Source organism: Eptesicus fuscus, chromosome 3 (assembly GCF_027574615.1).
Source record: "Eptesicus fuscus isolate TK198812 chromosome 3, DD_ASM_mEF_20220401, whole genome shotgun sequence".
NCBI classification, from domain to species: domain Eukaryota; kingdom Metazoa; phylum Chordata; class Mammalia; order Chiroptera; family Vespertilionidae; genus Eptesicus; species Eptesicus fuscus.
This window is the reverse complement of record NC_072475.1, coordinates 7,566,877-7,587,907: the sequence shown is the minus strand read 5'-3', so window position 1 is coordinate 7,587,907 and position 21,031 is coordinate 7,566,877. Positions and strand designations below refer to the sequence as shown.

Here is a 21,031-nt window from a genome sequence, read left to right as displayed (position 1 = left end):
AGCGGAGGCGGGGGCGGGCTGGAGGAGAAGGGGAGGCGGGCGACAAGGGAGGAATGGAGGTGGGGTAGAGTGCAGCAGGAAATCCTATTGCAGGATTTTTCCTGCAACGGGAAAGCTAGTAATAATAATAATGTCTTATAGACCCAAGGTCGCCTCCCTGTCTTTGGAATTTTCATGGAATTATCATGCCTAGGAGAATTCCCCATGGGAATGTACATTAAACTTTGACTTTCTCCTGCTAATCTGTCTCTGTTGATCTGATTATGAACCCAGTCTAGAAGTTAAAAGGTGGGAGGAAAAGTATTAATATTTTTTCCGCCCCCACGATTTTAATGTATTCCCTCACAGTGCTGGAGCCTGGGAGCGTGAGATCAGGGCGCCGCAGGGCAGGTCTTCGGAGGTCTCAGTAGATCAGGACCCGGTCCTCACACCGCCCTAACCTCCTCTTCTCAAAAGGACACGTCCCATTGGCTAGGCCCCGCTCCATCGGCCTCATTCCAACCAAATCGCCTCGGCGAAGACCTCACTTCCAACTGCAGTCACAGGCTGAGGTGCTGGGAGTCAGGGCTCTGGCATGAATTGGGGGGGACACCGGTCTGCAATCAGTAGGGGCGATCCTTTCTGTAGCCCGGCCCCCAGGACCCTGAGCACTACACCTGCCATCCGGCCCCAAATCAGGCCCCTCGTTTCTCAGCACCAAAGCTCCTCCTCTAACCGCCATCGCCCCTCTCAAACCCAAGCGGGACTCTAACGGTGTCCCCGCAGGCTCTCCTCCCTCGCCATGGTCAATCAAACACTAAGCTTAGCACTGCCAGGGAGAGGCTGTCCGGACCACCCTAAAACACGGTTATCCCGATCACCCAGGCGGGCCCAGCTCAGGAACGGGAGCCCCGACAAGGCCCGAGGCCCCACGCGGCGCTCCTGCCGAGACCGGGGGGGGGGGGGGGGGGGGGGAGGGGGGGGGGCGGCCAGGGGCTCCCCTACTCCATTCCCCGCTGACGAGGGCAGTGGAGGAGGGGCCTTCGCTGCGGAAAGGTTCCAAAGGCAGTGCGGGCCCCCCAGGGAGGTGCGGGGAGGGAGGTGAAGGGAGGGAGGCGCGCCTGCACCTCTCCGCGCTCCGCGGACCCAGCCCCCACGCGACTGCGTGGAGAAGCCTCGCCCAGCGCCTTCCCCTCCCGGCCCCGGTTTGCGCGCTGGGCTTGCCTGGGCTGGGGTCGGGGTGGGCGCGGGACCGCAACCCGCCGACAGGGGGCGCCGCAGGCAGCACGCGGGCTCCGGGGTCGGGAAGACAGGCCCTCCCGCGAACTCCAAGCCCCGCCCACACGCAGGCAGCGTTTCGCCCGATTGGGCAGCGCCGACATAGGGTCGGGGCGGGGCTAGCGTCGTCGCGTCAGGGTGACGTCTCCCGCGGGCGTCGGGCAGTGTCGGCGGCGTCGGCAGCGCAGTCGGGGGCTGCGGGTAGGAAATGGCGGAGTATTTGGCCTCCATCTTCGGCACCGAGAAGGACAAGTGAGTGAGAGCCGCCTTTCGGGGCTCCGGGCCAGGGAGGCGGGCGGGCACGGCGGCGGGCTCCGGACGGCGGCGGAAGGCCCCGGCGGGGGGGAGGGGCGCGTCGGTCCTTCCGGCCTCGGGAGCCGCGCGCCGCCGCCGCCGCCGCCGCCTCGTGGGCGCTCGGGCGGGCGGGCAGGCCGGCGATGGGCCCCCGGGCGGGCAGCGGGCTTCCGGCCGGGCGGCGCGACCTTTCCCGCGCGGCGCTCCTCCGCGGCCCGCCGGTGTTCCGGTCTGTGGGCCCCCCGGACCCCCGTGGCCCTCGGAAGCCGTCTTGAGTTGTGCTGAAGTCACCGTTAGACAATCCCCCCCCAACTTTAGTCCCTAATGTGTTGGGCAAGCTCTAGTGCACGTCTCGCCCGTGTTTATCCTCGGATAACGTAGGTCTTAATTGTTGAGGTCTTTAAATACTTGAAGACGCAATTCCAATATAAGGGAAAAGGTGGGTCTTTTTCCTCGTTTTTAAGGTTGCATGCTTCCCTAATCAATTGTTAGGTTAAAAGTGAAAAATTTAATTCTGACTTTGCCACGTTTGCACGTATTGAAATTTAGACTAACGTAAATGTCTGCAGACATTTAGGGGATAATTCTTTGAAAATTAAAGACTAATGTCTGGATTAATGTACTCCTCGAATAAGTAGTTATTATGTGGGGCTTTTCAGGGTTAAATAGGCTTATGTGAATGTATGTTTTTAAGGGTCAACCCCTAAGTTGGTCATACATGTTTTAATACCACTTTTTCAAACACTATTTGAATTGTTTCTGTTTTCCAGGATACATCCTGTAAAATGTCTTTTACACATGATAGAATTTCCTGTGTTTGTAAGAGGGGGTTAGTTATATTTTTTTCCTACCAAAATTTGCAAGACAAAATGACAGTCATAGTCAGTTGGGTGTCAACCCAAAGGCAATCTCTGGAGACTCAAAGATGGATAAAGTTTAGGTCTTGTTCTCAAGGAGGGAGGGGTGCATGCATGTAAAGGGTCGTTAAAGTAAAATGCATCGAAATGTCTTAAATGCAATGGGAGAGGTGTGCACCCTGCATGCTTTGGGCTCAAGGAAGAGCAATGTGGGGGACTTGCCTTTAAACATGATCTTGATTGGGCCAGCTCTTCTAGAAAAAGAGGCTTCTCTGAGTGCATGCTAAGAACATACATCATTAATATCATTCTTTAGCTTATATCACTGTGGTCCATGACTTCTGTGTCATGCAATTTTATTTTTTTTCCTATCATTTGATGTCTTCACTGTTACTCTTCAAAACTTACTTCAGGGGTTTATTCCAATAACCACCTATCCGAACTGTTTTATAAAAGCCATGGCTTTAATTCAAGAAATTTGATTATTTAGATTAGTCATATTCTCATTTCAGAGAGACTTGGGAGGTTTTATTTTAACTGGGTATCATCAAATGAAAGCCATCTCTGGAAGTTAAGGGTAAAGATTAATTATAGGATGGTTGGGTAGTAATTGTTCAGGCAGGGGTTTTGCCCATTCTGAGATTTATTTAAAAATAAGCTCTTCATTGTCAGGTGACTTTCTGAAGATAAAATTTTTTGTTTGTTTTGGTTCTTTTAATATATTTTATTGATTTCAGAGAGGAAGGGAGAGGGAGATAGAAACATCAATGATGAGAGAGAACCATTGATCGGCTGCCTCAGCCCCCTACTGGGGATCAAGCCGGCAACCTGGGCACGTGCCCTTGATCAGACTCGAACCTGGGACCCTTCAGTCCGCAGGCCGCTCTATCCATTAAGCCATACCGGCCAGGGCTGAAGATAAAATGTTATATATTCAAGTTAGAAAATCTAAAGTAAGACATAAGTTTGCAAATATGTATAGTAATGTAATCATTTTCCTCCCCTGGTAAGTTCACTCTTTTTCAACTTGATTGCTACCTAATAGTAAATCACTGGCTAATCAGATTTCATTGAGGTCCTTTAATCTTAACTCTTGATTGGCTGTTTAAATATATGGCACTTTTCCAAAAATATGCTTTTATTGATTTTAGAGAGACAGAAAGGGAGAGGGAGATAGAAACATCAATGAGAGAAAATCATTGATTGGCTGCCTCCTGCACACCTTCTACTGGGGATGGAGCCTGAAACCCAGGCCTGTGCCCTGACTGGCACTGGAACCAGTGATCTCTGGATTCATGGGTGGATGCTCAACCACTGAACCACACCAGCCAAGCAAGTCTAAATTTGAATGGGACTTATCTAGTAAGGTTTCATAGTTCATCACAGATCTGCTAAGCCACCTGGCATTGCTATCCTGCTGGCTGGATTGCTAGTTTTAATTTGATCTGGGTCATCCAATATTTGATTAGTATTAAGGGAGAGCTTTGCCATAGGGATAGAGGTGCAGGTTGAGTTCCCCAATAGCTTGTTTTCAGTATATGGAAACCAGAAGAATTATTTACTTCTGACCTGTTTTTGGAAATTTCCTCTTGGTCTGGTATCATGGGTGAGACACCATGGACATTGTTTTGTTTTATTTTTATTTTTAAATATATTTTTATTGATTTCAGAAAGGGAGAGAGAGATAGAAACATTCCCCCTACTGGGAATCGAACCGTGACCTTCTGGTTCATAGGTCAATGCTCAACCACTGAGCCACACCAGCGGCTTGGCTGGTTTATTTAGATAATGGTTGCATTTAATGAGCGCTGTGTGGCACATACCTACTTTACAGCTGATGCTTGGAGTAGTGCCTTTACCTCATTTTTCAAATGAGACCCTGGAAGGTGGGGTGATTTGCCCAAGCCCAGCAGCTAGTAGCAGAGTCGGGATCTGGACCTTCACCTCACTGCACTGTCAGTGTCCTCAAGAGAAGTCATTTCATTGTGGAAAACTAAAGAACACACATTTAAGTTAAATTTAGTTTTAGACTAATATTTCATTTACATGAGAACAGGTTGAAAGTGGAAGGGATTTGAACAAGGAGGAGTTGGGTCTGAGTGTTCTTCACTGAAGGAGTTTACAGAGGGGCAGATTGAAACTAGTCCTAAAATATTGCCAGGGAGGGGAGGGGTACCTGCTACCAATCAAAGTACTGTGCGTATATTTTTGGGAAATCATTTGATAGCATGTCTCATGTTGATGATGTAGTTCCATCTGTTTGATGTCTTCCCAGCAAAATAATCTGCTCTTATTTTTCATTACAGAGTCAACTGTTCATTTTATTTCAAAATTGGAGCATGTCGTCATGGAGACAGATGCTCTCGGTTGCACAATAAACCAACCTTTAGCCAGGTTTGTTTATTTTTTCTTTTTTTTTTCTGTTTTCATGTAAATTATCAAAACTTGTACTTTACAGAGCCAGTTAATAATTTCCATGTATAAAGGGGACCTTTATTTCTCGTTTTATTTTCTATTTTTGTTCATAAGTGAGCATGTTCGTTTGTTTCAATGAGGATGAGGCAGGTGAATCACCCCAGTGAAAGGTCTGAGAGCATCATCCCCTGCTTTTATCACTAGAGAAACCTGTTAAAAAGATTTTAGTGTGTGCATGTTGGCTAGGACAGGCCCTTGACCTTCCACCCACCCTAGTCAGCCAACACTGACGGAGCCTCTTCCGGGCACGGGAGATGCAAAGCGGCTTTCTGTTCTTTGCTCTCCCTAGACAGCACCTTACAGGAGAGGCTGGGGTGACTGCCATGCACTCGGGTTCTCTAGGCCTGGTGTGTTCCCTTTCTTAGACCCTTAGTCAAGGCCATAGCAAGTCGCATCATGACCTAGAAACATTAAAAATGAAACTTAACACTAGAAGATGGGCCACAGTTCAATTATTTGTGGCCAGTTTTATTCAGTTAATTGAGAGATGCATGTTATCTTGGATTTAGGTCTGCTATGATTTGGTTTAATTAAAAAAATTAAGATTTTTGATATTTTTGGTTAACTGAAGAAAAGGCAAGAGTTTGTACCCTGGAAGTGATCACTGATGTATTAAAGGGAGAATGCACCTCTAATACTAACAGAAACTTATGCCCATGTTTACCAGAATGTTTGGAATTTGAAAATTTTTTGATCTTCTTCTGACCGTCCATGAAGTCTGAACATGCAGCTTCTATTTTATTACTATGGGGTAACTATTGTATCTACCTCTGGAAACTGCTAGACTCCGCTTTGAGCTCACATCTTTCTGTTCACAAGTTTAAGTGTTTAGAAAAAGCAGCCAATTGGTGTAAGAAAGAGACATTAGTATTTTCTAATTTAAGCCCATAGAACACCCCACTATTTAACTTGCTTTTAGAAGGGGGGTGTGATGGCTTCCCTTCCCCCATCATTTCTGATTACCAAATGGTTAGTATAATAAAAATCTATCTTAATAGCTTTGAACATGTCTCAAGTTTCAGAATATTGGAGAATTTGCTTTAAATTTTCTGTTCTAATTTTTTTAAGTGCTTTAATTTATAATTGAATTTTGCCCTAAGCCGGTGGCCATAGATTGGGCAATAACCAAGCACTTTAAGTGTCCCCTGAGTTTTTTATTTTGGAGGGCTACTTAGAGATGTACCAAGTGTTGGGTTGAGAAAGAAATTGTCCCCTGTTGCAGTTTTCTTTAAGCTACAAGAGACAGCTGGCTTACTCTCTGAATCGCTGATTGTGGGGAAGCATAGGACTTGTTGGGAAAAGTCAAGGCAGGGGTTGCCGCCTTTGGCCATCTCTCCCTGGAGACCCCTGACCTTTTGGAGATTCTTCCTTACAAACTTTCCAACCAAGTCCCCTGCTTCCCCACAGTTGATTACCTCAGTATGTTAATGTAAGTTAATTTGAGCACTTTGGATCAAAACAAGGCAATGATTCCATTAAAGTTTGGTGGGGTCAGCTGTATTTGTTAACGTAAGCGTCTTATTTTGATTTGGTTGGTTGATTTTCGGTAATCTTAACCATCCCTAATCTTAGTCAAACTGCATTGCCCCTTTTAAATGACAATTCTTATTAAACAGCCACTGCCAGGTTACCTCGGTGAAACTTAATATTAATTTTCCTGTTGAATAATTGGGCTCAGGATAGCTTTCCATTATTGTCATACTCTGGTAATTCCAGTGGAAAATATTAACTTGGCTTTGGGAAACATTTGAGGGCTGGGATAGGTTGTCTTGGGGAGTGCTCCATGGCTTGGGGAAGATGCCAGGCCCTGAGTGGAGGGTCTGCATGTTACAGGTGTGTTGCCTGCTGTTGGGAGTTCTTGCAAGTGGGTTTTCCAGCAGCAGGCCTTTGACTGGGGAGTGTTTACACATCCCTCCCCTTTAAACATAGCTAGAAATGGAGCTGGCTCATTCTGCAAAACCACTTACAAAACTGCTTTGCACATATGTTGAAACTGAACATTTATTTTTCTAAATCATGTGTTTTATTGGTTCAGCTTGTAAATATCTAGCATAATTCGGTGTGGGTTTCTTTTTTACGCTTCTTACAGTGATATGGACATAAAGATTCATGTAATATATTAGTCTACTAACTTAAACATGGTTTGTTTTTTCAGACAACTTGATTTTAAGAAGAACGGTACAATGTAAGGTTTCAAGTCTGCCTGATCCAGTTTAAAGCAGAAGGGCTAAAAAGGATTTTATTCCCTTAAGAAGGATCGGAAAAGAGCAAATGTTTTAAGCTATTGTATTATGTAAACAGAGATCCCACCAAGAAAATGTAAATCTGATAGTTGTCCGTGACAGTTAGGAGACCATTTGGTATGCCTGTTTCCTGTGAGACCAGAAAGCTGGATGGACTGCATATAGTTGGGTTATGCATTTGGTTTTTTAAAAGAATTTTGTATGGGGAATATGATTATAATGTAAATTTTTCAACATCTTAGTGTCTCCTAACTTGAAGTGTAGGAAAATGCTAATGTCCTGTTATTTATCGTGCATTAAAACATTTTTAGAATGTGGGACTACTCAAAGTAACAATTATAATTTCTTCTTGGTTGCTGGCTGACTTGACCTAAGTCACTGCTCAAACTCTGTTTTCATAATATGATGGTTTGGGTGTACTCAACAGAAGACAATTGTGTGACTTGCGGGAAACAAACAAGTGTTGAGCCATTTGCAAACAAGTTGTCTCTTTGCAATTGTCTAATACATGCACAGCAGCCAGTAGAATTCCCCTTTTTATTTTTTTTTCCCCGCAGACCATCTTGATTCAAAACATCTATCGTAATCCCCAAAACAGTGCACAGACGGCTGACGGCTCACACTGTAAGTCCCACAGTTGGAGAAATTTTTTTAAAACAATGGTGTTAAAGAGCCCACTCTTAATTGAGACACATAATGTTGGCTTCTGAGCTGCTGACATAGAGCTGTTGCAAACAGGACAAGGTGGTGGAAGTCCTTGGCGTCTACAGCAAGAACTTGATACTTGGCTGCGTTCAGGAGGCTGTCCTAGGGAAGGTCGCTGACCAGGTCTCTTCCTTTGATTGTCATTTGTTAACAAGAAGGGATCTGTCCATGTGACATTTTAACATTATCAGCCGTCATTGGTCTTTACAATGACTGAACCCTGGCACTTATTAAGTTCTTTCTGTAAAACTAATAATTTTAGGAATATTTAGGAATCAATAAGGTAAGTTGCCCAATAAGTGTGGGTTTATTTCAACTATGATTTTTCTTCTAGGAAATGGAGATTTCATGATATGTAATTATTGTATTTCTCTAATACAGTAATTGTGTCATCAGTTCATATGGGCACTTTTTCTTTCCCGGTTGTCCATTAAAAGTTTTTCTAAGAATGTTTTGGCAGTAGCCTGCCAAGTGCTTTGCACTCTTACCTGGCTTGGAACTTTGAAATGGAGAATGTTTACGCTCTGTGAACAGAAATACAATACTGGCATATCATGAGATCTCTGCATTGCAGTGCTAGGGTGCTCCGAGACCGCCATCAGCTACGAAAACATCTCTCCATCGAAAGAAATAACTTGCTTTTTTTCAGCACTGATCCTGACTGAAGCGATCGCCACAGGAAGCCGGTTAAGTGTTTACATTTAATTTTCCATAATATAAAGTTGTTGCGTTTTGTATTTCAGACCATTGCCCTCTTGAACATTTACCGTAACCCTCAAAACTCTTCCCAGTCTGCTGACGGTTTGCGCTGTAAGTTCATACAAGTTCCTTCCCTGGTTCCCTGGGCTTGCGTGTCAGAGCTCAGCGTCCACTCCACCTGGTCGGCCGCTAGTAATGTCAAGGACCGCATCCACTAGAAGAGTCAAGAGCTTTTGTCCCACTGACCCTGACCCCGTGGAAAACTCTCAGAGATTTGAACTGCAAAAAGATGACTGTGAAGGGCACCCTTTACCATAGCTTAGAGCTGCCTCTCTCTCCTGACTGTCATCCCAGGGGAGAATTTCCGTGGAGTTGAGTGTGGAGTTGTGTTTGTCCCTCTGAGAGCAACAGTATTTGAAAGTTTCTCTCACCTAAAAAAAAAAAAATGGTTCTGAAATTACTTTTCAGACTTGTATTTCCTATTAGACTTCTTTCCCTTACACTCCATTTTGGAGCATTGTTCTGGGAATGTTTACTAAGTAAGGGTCCCAAGTTGAGGTGACTCCTGAGTTTCCTTAGCATCAGCCCTGTGCTCAGTCTTTAACCAGAATACTTTATGTCGGCATCTCCAACTTGAGGAGATAGTTCACTGCCCTTGGAAAATATGGGGTACTCGGTGGGGAAATAGATCTGAACTGGGCACGCAGTAGACATGACTGATGTCTTCTTGTTTTGGTAGACAGTAAGTTTTGAACATTATTGAGAACAGGATACATAATAGAGTCATTGGAAAATTCAAAAAACTAAAGCAGATTTTAGAACTGTTGAGCTGTAGATCAGTATAGTCAGTCACCTGTGGGTAGATTGAAATGAACATCCTGGACTCCTGTTAAAATCAGGGAGTCCAAGCCAGTTGTTCGAAAGCTGTAAACGTTAATAGAAGATGCTATCGAAGGAGGCCTGGTAGCACAGACCTAACTCCAGTGCAGCCTTGGCCCAGAGCCGTCATTTGATGGGTGGCCTGCACTGGTGGGATGGTCCCAGCAGCCACCACCCACGCTTGCCCCACACTGGAGGTCCCCCAGTTAACGCACCTGCACACCCAGGAGCACCCATGTCTGCGGGTGGGGCTTTCGTGTCGTTTTTCTTCCCAGACACTAAATGTTTTGAGTTGCTAATACTGACCTGACCGTAGAGAAGTCTTTTCCCTTATCTGAGGGTGGAGGGATTGATTAGTAGCCAATGGTTTAAAATACCTGGGTTTTGTTTTCTCTTTCTTAAGATCAATTAGATGGAGGGAAATGTTTATATATGGACTTAAATGAGTGAAAAGTAGATAACAGAGTAACAACAATTCACAGTTCTTCGCCCTACTTGCTTACTTGGGGACTGCGGTTTTTTATTGGCAAAAGAATGTTGTGTTAGTTTCCTCGGTGTCTTTATATGCGATTCACAGGGCTCTTGTTCTGCATATGCTACAAAATGAAAATTTAGCTATATCTAATGTTCATTCCAGTTCTGGGGTCCAGATTGTATAAATTAAATGAGATTCTGATTCTGCAGTTAAAAAAAATCAATTTAAGTTGATAAGCCTGAAATAGTTGGCATCAGACCCTGTCAGTAAATTTCAACCAGCTGGGTTCATCAGTTTCCTAAAACTAATGGTTCTTTTGACCATACCCATTCATCCGTAGAAAACTTAAGTTTTCTGTGCTTTGTTGACACTTAATAATGAATCCCAGTTTAGAATGTTTCTGTATGAAAATTGGGTATTTTTCAGGTTGTATTACTTAACTATATCGAGTCATGTAAATTATGTTTTAGTTTATTAGTTTTTAATCACTCATCTCTGCCTTTCAAGTCATTTTGATTGACTCAAAAATTTTAAGCAGAGTATAAAATATAAAATATGCCCACTTTCAAGCATTCTCAAATAGTTTTCCAGAAGTTATGGAAATATAATACTCCATGTTGGAAAGAACAGAGTAGGACTATCATGATACAGCTGGTAGAACTGCCACCAGACTCGATTGTCAGTACTCAAACAGGTGTAGAGCCTTTTCCCTCTGTTCTCACTTGTCTTGATGTGGGACTGGAAGTGAGTTTAAACACTACCTGCCCTTTAGAATGGGCTTGTCTGCCTAGCTCCTCTGTTTGGAACTTGGCCTCTCCTCAGGGAGGGGGTGTATTCTGATTGCCTTCCACTTGGGATGGGCCATCAGGAGGAGGAGTTGTGCCTGTGCTCAGTACGTTTGGGTTCTAAAGTGAGCTGGATTCCATAATCTCAAAAAAACTAAAATGCAGGGAGGCTAAGTGTTAGAAAGTAAACTTAAATCACTTTCAGAATCAAAAGATTAAAGTCTTATCATTAAAGATAAGGTTTTCAAGTCTTGTAGGAAACGGCTAAAAGACAGCAGTCTGGATAGAGAGCCCTGTGCCACAGCTCAGGTCCCTCAGGGGTTTCACCGGGGGAGGCCACTTGCCCAGGAGCCTGGCCCCTGGAGTAGCGTTGGAGACAGTCGGCCCAGCCTAACAGCCCCGGCCTTCCTGGCTCCCTGGTCCAGCTGTTTGGAATATCAGTTTATTGACACACCAGCTTTGTGACTTCTCAGGTTTAGATTAGGAGAGCTTTAAAATTTGATAAAAGAGGTGATAATGGAGATAGAATGGAAATGGGTAAAATCCACCCACAGAATGTGCATGATTTCACTTAGTGCATGTAGGTTATGAAAAAGTAAACGAGGAAAATAGAAAATAAGAATGCTTTCTTCAACAAAGTATTGTAATTTTCCATTTACTCAAAGGGCATTCAAAATACTGTAATTGAACTTGGTAACTGTCCTAAGTATTTATGGTCATTTGGGTTTTAATCGCATCAGAAATAATTTCATAGCATTCTGTGTGGCTGATAACCTGTGAAAGTAACGAGTCAGGAGCATAAGCTTTTAATCACTTACCCTGATTCAACTTTCATTGTAACCTAATTGGGGGGGGGCATTAATTGGCCTCTTTTTTAAATTTTAAGAAGAAATTTTTCATTAAAAACTTTTTTTGAGCATCAACTTTTTCCTTATTCTTTCTGAAAATGTGACCCTTTGATGCTGATTAAAACTTGTGTGGTTTTAATAGCCAGAATGGAGACTGTCATGGGGCATTTAAAAGTCTCCCCACACTTTAAGATTTAACACTTGGCCGTGTGCTGCAGCCTCGTCAGTGCTCCAGTAGAACGCACTTCTGTCGGGTTCTCTCTCTAGATAATCTAATGTGTGTCACTGTAGCAGGTTGATTTAAGCACAGGCATTCTCTCGGTCACAGCTAACCGGCAAGATTTCTGTTGTTTACAGGTGCTGTGAGCGATGTCGAGATGCAGGAACACTATGATGAGTTTTTTGAGGTGAGATTGACTATTTGAAACTGATAGACCTATTCACCTTTATCTGTTTGGGGGAAATTAAAATCTGTCTATTAATAAAAATACTAAAAGGTTCGTTGTGTTCAGTTAGTCTTGTATCTTTAACATTATGATCCTTAAACCACCATTTCTCTTCCAGGAGGTTTTCACAGAAATGGAGGAGAAGTATGGCGAGGTGGAGGAGATGAATGTCTGTGATAATCTTGGAGATCACCTCGTCGGAAACGTGTATGTGAAGGTATGTGGAAGGTGACAAGTGGGAGTTTTGTCTCCTGGCTGCTCAGGGTGAAGAGTAAGGAATGCTCACCTTATTGTTTTAGCTTTTAACCTTGGCCAAATGCTCCTTGCTATTGAACTTGCATGCACGTGCTGGAGCCGGCCTGTGGGTATAGGGAGGAGGGCAGACTGCCAGGGTCCTGCATCATCTTTTCAGGTCGGGCACCTTCATAGCTGTTGGTTAGAGGCTGTTTGAACTGGGGAGAAGTCGGTTTATATGGTTTCTTTTTATTATTATTACTGATTTTAGAGAGGGACAGAGAGAAACATCAATTGGCTGCCCCCCTGCACGCCACGCCCCCCACTAGGGATTGAACCCACAACCTGGGCATGTGCCCTGACCAGGAATCGAACAGAACTGGTGACCTCCTTGGTTCATGGGTCAATGCTCAACCACTGAGCCACGCAGGCCAGGCGGCGGCGGCTTTTTTTTTTTTTAATGAAGTTTATTGCCTACACAAATCATTACATTTGCTCTTTTAACCAATTGAATTGGAAAATCAAGGTAACATATTTGGCATGATTTTGGACCATCACAAGGTTAAATAATCGTAAATAGAGGGTTGTCTGCTTTTAATTGCACTACATTATTCCACCTTAATTACTTTATCTGCATGAGCGCACAGCATGTATTTGGATCAGTGGTTGAAAATGTGTTATTAAAGTGTGGCGGCAAGCATTTGTGTTGTGTCTTTTCAGTTTCGCCGTGAAGAAGATGCGGAGAAAGCTGTGATTGATTTGAACAACCGCTGGTTCAACGGGCAGCCCATCCACGCCGAGCTTTCCCCCGTGACCGACTTCCGGGAAGCCTGTTGCCGCCAGTATGAAATGGGGTAGGTGTGGACAGCCTGCCGCTGGGGAGGTAGAGGAAGGGCGGGGATACGCGGTGTGATGCTCATCCGGTTCTCCCCCTCAGAGAGTGCACACGAGGCGGCTTCTGCAACTTCATGCATCTGAAGCCCATTTCCAGAGAGCTGCGGCGGGAGCTGTATGGGCGCCGGCGCAAGAAGTGAGTGTTTCAGTGTGTCCCCTGTGTCGCTTTCTAAGTAAAGCTTGGCCTGAATGTCATCTCTGTTTAAAAGGCACTGCTTAGGCCCTAGCCGATTTGGCTCAGTGGATAGAGTGTTGCCTTATGGTCCAAAGGGTCCCAGGTTCGATTCCGGTCAAGGGCAAGTACCTTAGTTGCAGGTTCCCAGCTGTGGTCAGGGGCATGCAGGAGGCAACCAATCGATGTTTCTCACATTGGTGCTTCACTCTGTCTCCCCATCTCCCTTCTACTCTCTAAAAATCAATGCAAAAAATATCCTTAGGTGAGGGTGGATGGGTGGGTGGGTGGGTAGATGGATGGATGGATGGAAAATGGCACTGCTTAGAATGTAGCACAATTTTTTAAAATATATTTTTGTTGATTTCAGAGAGGAAGGGAGAGAGAGATAGAAACATCAATGATGGGAGAGAATCGTTGATTGGCTGCCTCCTGCACGCCCCACAATGGGAATCGAGCCCACAACCCAGGCATATACCCTGACCGGGAATCGAACCATGACCTCCTGGTTCATAGGTCGATGCTCAACCACTGAGCCACACCAGCCGGGCATGTAGTATATACTGTAAATTACAAAAATGTACTCTATATAAAAATGTACTCTTTGAAGAATATTCTGTGTGCATATTTTACTGCTTAAGAAGAGATAGAACCTCAGCAACTAACCAAGGAGATGGCTAATGGGATCGATGAAAATTAGTTCCTATGTGCAGTGTTTTATTCTCTCGTTGGGTACCATAACTCCCTTCACATACTGCATGTCTCCATTGGGATGCCTTGGTTTTTGTGGATTTGGTAGGTTTCTTGGCATTGCCCTGTGGACCACTGGCAGAATCTAGCAGTCATATCTGTCTGGTCCTGGTATTTAAATGCAAGCGGTCATGTCATAAAACAGAGAGAACCCCAATGTTAGAGGGTATAATGAGTCACTTTCCCTATGAAGATTGAGTTCTGACCCCAGAGGGATTTTCACCTAACATACAATAGGAAATGCTGACATTGTGATTCTGTCCTATTAGCAACACAAATAAACATAGAAGAACCCTGCCCTCCCCATCCAGAAATCAGCTTGATGGCCACCGCACCTCTCAATTCTGAGATGCCCTTTTTCCCCCAGACACATTAATTTCTGAAATTAGGGCTCATATTTTAGTTGCGGCTTGCAGTTAAAATAGCAGCATTTTTCTTTTCTTTTTTTTTTTATTAACGTCTTCGATTCTGTGGGATACAGTACTTGTGTTAGTCATTGTCGTTTTCTGTTGCGTGTTTTCATTTTGATGCCAAGATTTTGTTTCTTTTCCTTTGTTTCAGGCATCGATCGAGGTCCCGGTCCCGGGAGCGTCGCTCTCGGTCTAGAGACCGTGGTCGTGGCGGTGGCGGCGGTGGTGGCGGAGGCGGTGGGGGACGGGAGCGTGACAGGAGGCGGTCAAGAGATCGTGAGAGATCTGGGCGATTCTGAGCCAGGCCATTTTTACCGTATGTCTGCTAGAAAGTGTTGTAGTTGATTGACCAAACCAGTTCATAATGGGAATTTTTTTAAAAAACAATTTAAAAAAACAAAGATGGGTTTCTGAATAAAATTTGTAGTGATACAGTATTCTTGTAACTTTTTTCTCGTGGAAACTCCACTTTAAATCTCTCTTCCTTTACAGACCTGCACATCATCAGCCCTTGAAGTGAAGATTAATCTACATCAATCACTTTGGGTAGAAATGAAAACATATTTTTTCTTTTTTTTTTATGTTTTTATTTAATTTTTTAAATGTTTTTATCGATTTCAGAGAGGAAGGGAGAGAGGACTAGAAATATCAAAGGGAGAGAATCATGGATCAGCCGTCTCCTGCACACCTCCTACTGGGTATCAAGCCTGCAACCCAGGCATGTGCCCTGACCAAGAATCTGACCGTGACCTCCTGATCGTGGGTCAACCCTCAACCATTGAGCTACACCAGCTGGGCTGTTTATTGATTTTAGAGAGAGGAAGGGAGAGGAAACGAGAGATACCTGGATGTGAGAAACATTCATCAGTTGCTTCCTACTGTAGTGATACAGTATTCTTGTAATTGAACCCACAATCTGGGCATGTGCTCTGACTTGCCATCAAACGGGCGACCTTTTGATGCATAGAACAACGCTCAACCAACTGAGCCACACCAACCAGAGTTGAAACCCTACTTTAAATTTAGGTTCTGAAACAAAACATTCACCAGTTGAGGTAAAATTCACACGAAAAGGCCAGACCTGTTTCTAGTTATGTACAACCCAGAATTGCTCTTCGAGGCTGAGTAAAGGTGAGAAAAGCCTGTGAGGCCCCTTTACTCACTAGTAAGTAAATGCTTAGCTGCCATTCTCCGTAGAGTACACGGGCGTTGATAGGGAAGCTAATGTTGGGATGCAGTGCAGTCAGCGTTCTCTCTCCATTGAGTTTTCTAGTGTTACTTTGAGAGCCCACGTGCACTCCTCTAAAACGTGGGTGTGCATAAAACATGAGCGTGCTTGTGCAGCTCAGGAGCTGGTGATGGGTCACCTGTCACGTCACAGCTGACTGCTGTGTTGTTAAACGACTGGATTCACATGGACTCAACAGCCTACAATGCAGACCTGCTTTTCTGTGTGCCCAGAGGGAGCAAGATGGGTGAAGGCCTCGTCAGCACTTAGCATAGTCCAGCTGGCATTTCAGGACAAAAATAAGGCCTCTCCGCTTGAGAAGTGGACGCTAAGTAAGAGAGGCGTTCAGAAGACCAGGCCCTCTGTGAATTCTTAGGTCTGGACAAGCAACTTGGGAACAAGACAGGTCCATCCAGGGGTGTGGGCTCAGAATCGGAAATCTTCGGAAGTGGCCAGATCAACTGGGCGGTGGAATTTCAGCTCCCTTGCCAATCCACACACAGGCGGAGGGCCTTGTAGCAGACAGGGAACAACGGAAGGAAAGGGACCTCGGGATTGGGCTCTTTCTCAGGTAACCCACAGGCCTTTGGAGAAATAGGAGCCTGTCCCGGTGCCAGTAGCATAAAATGCAGTGAAGTTGCAGCAATCACAAAGATGTATTGCCTATGTAATTAGAAGTGTCCCCTTCACACTGGTCAGAATGGCTAGCACCAAAAAATAATGTGATGGCAATGTGGAGAAAATAGAACCCTCGTGGAATTGTGAAACACTAGATTTCTCAAAAATATTAAAAATATAAAAACCATACAATGCAGCAATAACTCATGTATGACTTTGTCCAAAGAAAATGAAAACACTAATTTGAAAAGATGTGTGCACCCCAAGTTCCTTGCAGCAGCATTTACAATAGCCAAGAAGTGAAAGCAACCTGGGTGTCCATAGATGAATGGATAAAGATTGCGATAGATATTAATGTGGAATCTAAAAAAAAAAACATGAATTAACAGACTCATAGATACAGAGAACAAACTGATGGTTGCCAAAGCGGGGAGGGGTTGGGGGTGCTAGGTGAAAATTGCAGATGAGTTCAGTTTTAGAACAGGTGAGGTGCATGTGAAAAGTAGCCTACAGAGGTGTTAGGTCGGGAAAGTGAATACAGGATTCACTGGAAAACAAAGGCCCACACGGTTCACATGGACATAAGTCCGGGGTAAGGAAGAGGACATCCCAGTGAGCACTGCCAGAACCCAGACCACCTCCCGCCGGGAAGCCCCCTCCTGCTGGAAACCAGGCAGCACTTGTCATCGGTTTCACTTCTGTTTCATTCCGAGCTACACAGACCACTAAACGGTCTTTCCTGTGTGAATTTTTATGGAGATGGGTTTTTTATATTCTTTGGCCTTCCTTTTGCTCAGCTTGTTTATAACAATCAGTATGTTGTTGGACACAGCTAACTTGAAATTGGCAGCTTGAGGCACAGCAGTGTGGTTAGAGAAGTGTGGAACAGTTACTACGCGGTGCTGGCTAACTGACTACTCGGGAAACAGGAGGAGGAGGAAGAGGGCCCTCCTGGGTGGCCAAGGGAACAGTGGAGGCAAATGCCACGGCTGGAAGGAGCTTGGGCGTACACAGAGCAGGACAGGCTGGCACAGGGCGCCTGGCGGGGCAGCCCCTCTGGGATGGGGCCTCTAAACACAAATTTCCTGCCACACTTGATTGGTCAAAGCAAGTCAGGACCGCCTAGGACTTTGGGGTGGGGGGCAGAGAAAGGAGTCCTGGGGTACTGGGCAGCAACAGCTTCCATAGTCCATTCAGGGCTCAGTTCACCAAAAAGACATCTTGGCGGGCTGGCGAGAGACCTGGAGTTCTACCCTGAGTTGTGGGGAGGTTTGAGCAGGAGTGATGGCTGATTTCTACTTTGAAAGTAGCATCTCTGCAGAGTGGAGACTAAAAACAGACTAAAATGGGAGAAGGGGACACCATGGAACCTATTGCCGTGGTCCCTGCAAGAGATGAGGACGCTTGGACCACGGGAGGATGGATGAGGCGGTTGGGTCTGGGGTAGACTTTCAGTTTCGCTTTTTCAGTCTTTTGGAGTGGGAGGCCGGTCACTCAGGTTTTAGATAAGTGGTTCTCAACTTTCCTAATGCCGTGACCCTTTAATACAGTTCCTCATGTGGTGACCCCCAACCATAAAATTATTTTCGTTGCTATTTCATAACTACTTTTGCTACTGTTATGAATCGTAATGGAAATATCTGTGTTTTCCGAGGCTCTACGGCAGCGGGTCTCAACAGGTTGAGAACCACTAGCAGGGTCACGTAAGACCATCGGAAAACACAGATATTTCCATTACGATTCATAACAGTAGCAAAATTACAGTTATGAAGTCGCAACGAAAATAACTTTATGATTGGGGGTCACCACAACATGAGGAACTGTATGAAAGGGTCACGGCATTAGGAAGGTTGAGAACCACTGCTTTAGATGAACAATGAAGTTGGGCACCTTCTTGTTCTCCTGGCCATTTGTATGTCTAGGAGGCCCTCTTCAAGTCTTGGCCCATTTTTCTTCCCCTAATTGAGTGAGTGGGTTGTCATTTATTTCCAGTTCTTTACATAGTCTGAGCTGGGTCTTCTGTTGCTGTGTATTTATCCCAGTCTGTGGCTTGCCTTCTCTCTCTCAATGGTATGTTTGATGAATGTGTGTCCTTAAACATAACCTGGTCCAACTTACGCATCTTGCCCCTGTGGACAGCTTTCTGGGGCCTGTTTCAGGAGAGAGGGCTCAAGGCTGCCCCCCAAAGGCTTTAACCTCAGTGGATTTTTTTCCCCTTTATCAACTTTATTACTGATAAAGCTGATCGGAGAGCCTGAATTTGGATTTTAAGGTCCCAAAAATTTGTAATGTCATCTCCATTCATGGTTTGACCTTGGAACAACCCATCTGAAGGACAGCCTGGGTCTGCAGAGCAACACGGCCCATGGCCACCCTGGGGAGGGGAGAGAAGAGAGCACCTTTTGAACAAACCAGTGTCCTGCAGTCAGGAAATAGGGACAAGTTAGTGTCAGAGCCTCGTCACCCACCCATCACACTGCACACCTGGCGAGGAGGGGACGCATGCCTCTGTGGTGGATGTTACTTCCTCTTGAACGAAAGGAAGGCCCCTCCCACCTGTGTTCCCCGGGGTTCTCTCAGCCCACTGGATGGAAGCCAGGGTGGGCTGGGAGGGGACCAACTCTTGCCAAGACCGTCCCCTCACCCACTGCTCCTCTGTGGCTCCTCCTGGTTCCATGACTTCTGGCTTCCACCCAAGAAGGTTCTGAACAGCTGAGAACCATGCAATAATTAACCCAAGGGTTCCGTCTCACTGGCCAGGAAGGCTCCCCAGCAGCTGTGCAGGAGATCAAATGAGAACAAAACCAGCCATCTAGAACTGCTGGACTTGGGAAAATGTAACTTCTAGGTTGAGCTTCTGAGACAACGTGGTCCCTGTCTAAAGCCCAGGTCTCTCCCCCTCCTGAGGCCAACCAGGTGGCTGCCTTCCCTTGCACCTGTTCCAGGAGTGGCAGGACAGGTGGTGGAGAGGCCACTGAAGTCCACGTAGGCATCAGGAGAGGTCCCTGTCAGAGATCTGTCAGCCAGTGTGTGAGGTCACTCACTCGGGGCCTGCCCCTGTGGCTTTTGTCTGGCTGGATGACTCAGGGAGATGGGGTAGCATGGCTCTTAGGGAGGGGACCTTCCCTTCTGCCTCATAGGACTTACTATTCCAGGGAGCACAAGAGCTCTCACCCTCCCACACATGGGGCCCCCATCTCAAGGCAGACTGCAGTCTTTTTATTTTTTTTTTTTAATATATTTGTATTGATTTCAGAGAGGACGGAAGGAAGGAGAGAGAAACATCCACAATGACAGAGAATCATGGATCAGCTGCCTCCCGCAAGTCCCCCACTGGGGATTGAGCCCACAACCCAGGCATGCACCCTTGACCGGAATTGAACGTGGGACCCTTGAGTCCGCAGGCCGCGCTCTACCCACTGAGCCAAACCAGCTAGGGCCAGACTGCAGTCTTTTGCTCAGAAAATGCCACGCCATCCAGGTGCACTTGGCTCCCCCTCAGCTGGAGTGTCCTTGGGGAGCAGGTTCAAACCTGACACAGCAGAACCTGAGTAAACCCCCATCTGAATCTGGCAACAAATATTCAGGCACCTGCTTCAAATCTCAGGTCTTTTTTTTTTTTCTTTTTTTTTTAACAAATTGAGTCACATGAAGACCATTTTTTGTAGGTCACAAAAGTTCATTTTATATGGTTCAACCTAATATATCCCAGGATTGGGCTGATTGCCATTGCAGGAGCGGTGAGAAGCTCAGTGGGAGAGAGGCAGGGCAGGAGCCGAATCCCAGGTCTGAGTCCTGGCTCTGCTCTTCGATAGCTACAAACTGGCCTCTGTGCCTCATTGTCCTGCCCTGCAAAGTGATGATCAAATAGCACCCACTCCTTGGATTGTTATGAGACTCGACTCTACAGGTGAACTTTCCAGAACAGTGCCTGGCACGTGCCTAGTGAGAGCTCAGTCATGGTTAGTTGTTGTTGTGGTAACAGTATTATAACGGAAGGCAGGTATGGGTGGTGGAGAGGACAGCAGAGGAATAAGTAGCCACCCTAATAGTCCTGTCTTACACAGCAAGTACTTGACAGATGGTGTAAAAAGTTATTGAGTACAAAACTTGTATTCTGAAAGTGACAAAACCATTGGAAAAATAAAGTAGACCTGCCCTAGCTGGTTTGGCTCAGTGGATAGAGTGTCAGCCTGCAGACTCAAGGGTCCCGGGTTTGATTCCGGTCAAGGGCACATGCCCAAGTTGGGCTTGATCCCCAGTAGGGGGTGTGGAGGAGGCAGCGATCAATGATTCTCTCATCATTGATGTTTCTCTCTCCCTCTCCCTCTCTGAAATCAAAAGTATATCTTTTTTAAAAAGTTGGAAGACTTCACTTTCTGATTTCAAAACTCAGTGCAGTGTTAAAGTAATAAAACATGGTGTCACTGGCACAAGACAGGCATATAGGTTCATGGAATAGAATTGAGGGTCCAGAAAGAAGTTTTTACATCAATGGTTAGCTGATTTTTGACAAGGGTGCCAAACCAGTCCATGGGGAAAGAGTGTCTTCAACTAATGGTGCTGGAACAGCTGGTTATCTACATGCAAAAGAATGAAGTGGGATTCTTAACTCACACCATCTACACTGCAGTTATTCAAAATGGATCAAGAACCCAATTATAAGAAATAAGACTTATTTAAGAAATCCTAGGGGTAAATCTTGATGACCTTGCATTTGGCAATGGTTTCTTAGATCTGAGATCAAAAGCACAAGCAACAA

At 45.4% G+C, this 21,031-nt stretch overlaps 1 protein-coding gene across 3 annotated transcripts; it reads left to right on the top strand.

Annotated features, from left to right (window-relative positions):
• Window positions 1-1,387: 1,387 nt before the first annotated feature.
• U2AF1 (U2 small nuclear RNA auxiliary factor 1) lies at window positions 1,388-14,997 on the top strand. 3 transcript variants are annotated; one of them, XM_028151835.2, is made up of 9 exons: window positions 1,388-1,509; window positions 4,715-4,802; window positions 8,575-8,641; window positions 11,875-11,924; window positions 12,082-12,180; window positions 12,918-13,051; window positions 13,135-13,227; window positions 14,575-14,739; window positions 14,916-14,997. In XM_028151835.2, exons 1-8 carry the CDS (start codon window positions 1,466-1,468, stop codon window positions 14,720-14,722), a joined length of 723 nt encoding a protein of 240 aa, XP_028007636.1. In that variant the 5' UTR covers window positions 1,388-1,465; the 3' UTR covers window positions 14,723-14,739; window positions 14,916-14,997. The 3 variants fall into 3 exon arrangements, with proteins under 3 accessions (XP_028007636.1, XP_008143896.1, XP_008143897.1); XM_008145674.3 differs by lacking the exon at window positions 14,916-14,997 and having other exon boundaries at window positions 14,575-14,860; XM_008145675.3 differs by lacking the exons at window positions 8,575-8,641; window positions 14,916-14,997 and adding an exon at window positions 7,684-7,750 and having other exon boundaries at window positions 14,575-14,860.
• The last annotated feature ends 6,034 nt before the right edge of the window (window positions 14,998-21,031 follow it).

Coding starts and splice junctions, on each gene's coding strand:
- U2AF1 (XM_028151835.2), top strand. CDS start 1,466: ATGGCGGAGTATTTGGCCTCCATCTTCGGCACCGAGAAGGACAA. Junction 12,181..12,917: donor TCGGAAACGTGTATGTGAAG/GTATGTGGAAGG, acceptor GTGTCTTTTCAG/TTTCGCCGTGAAGAAGATGC. Junction 13,228..14,574: donor TATGGGCGCCGGCGCAAGAA/GTGAGTGTTTCA, acceptor CCTTTGTTTCAG/GCATCGATCGAGGTCCCGGT.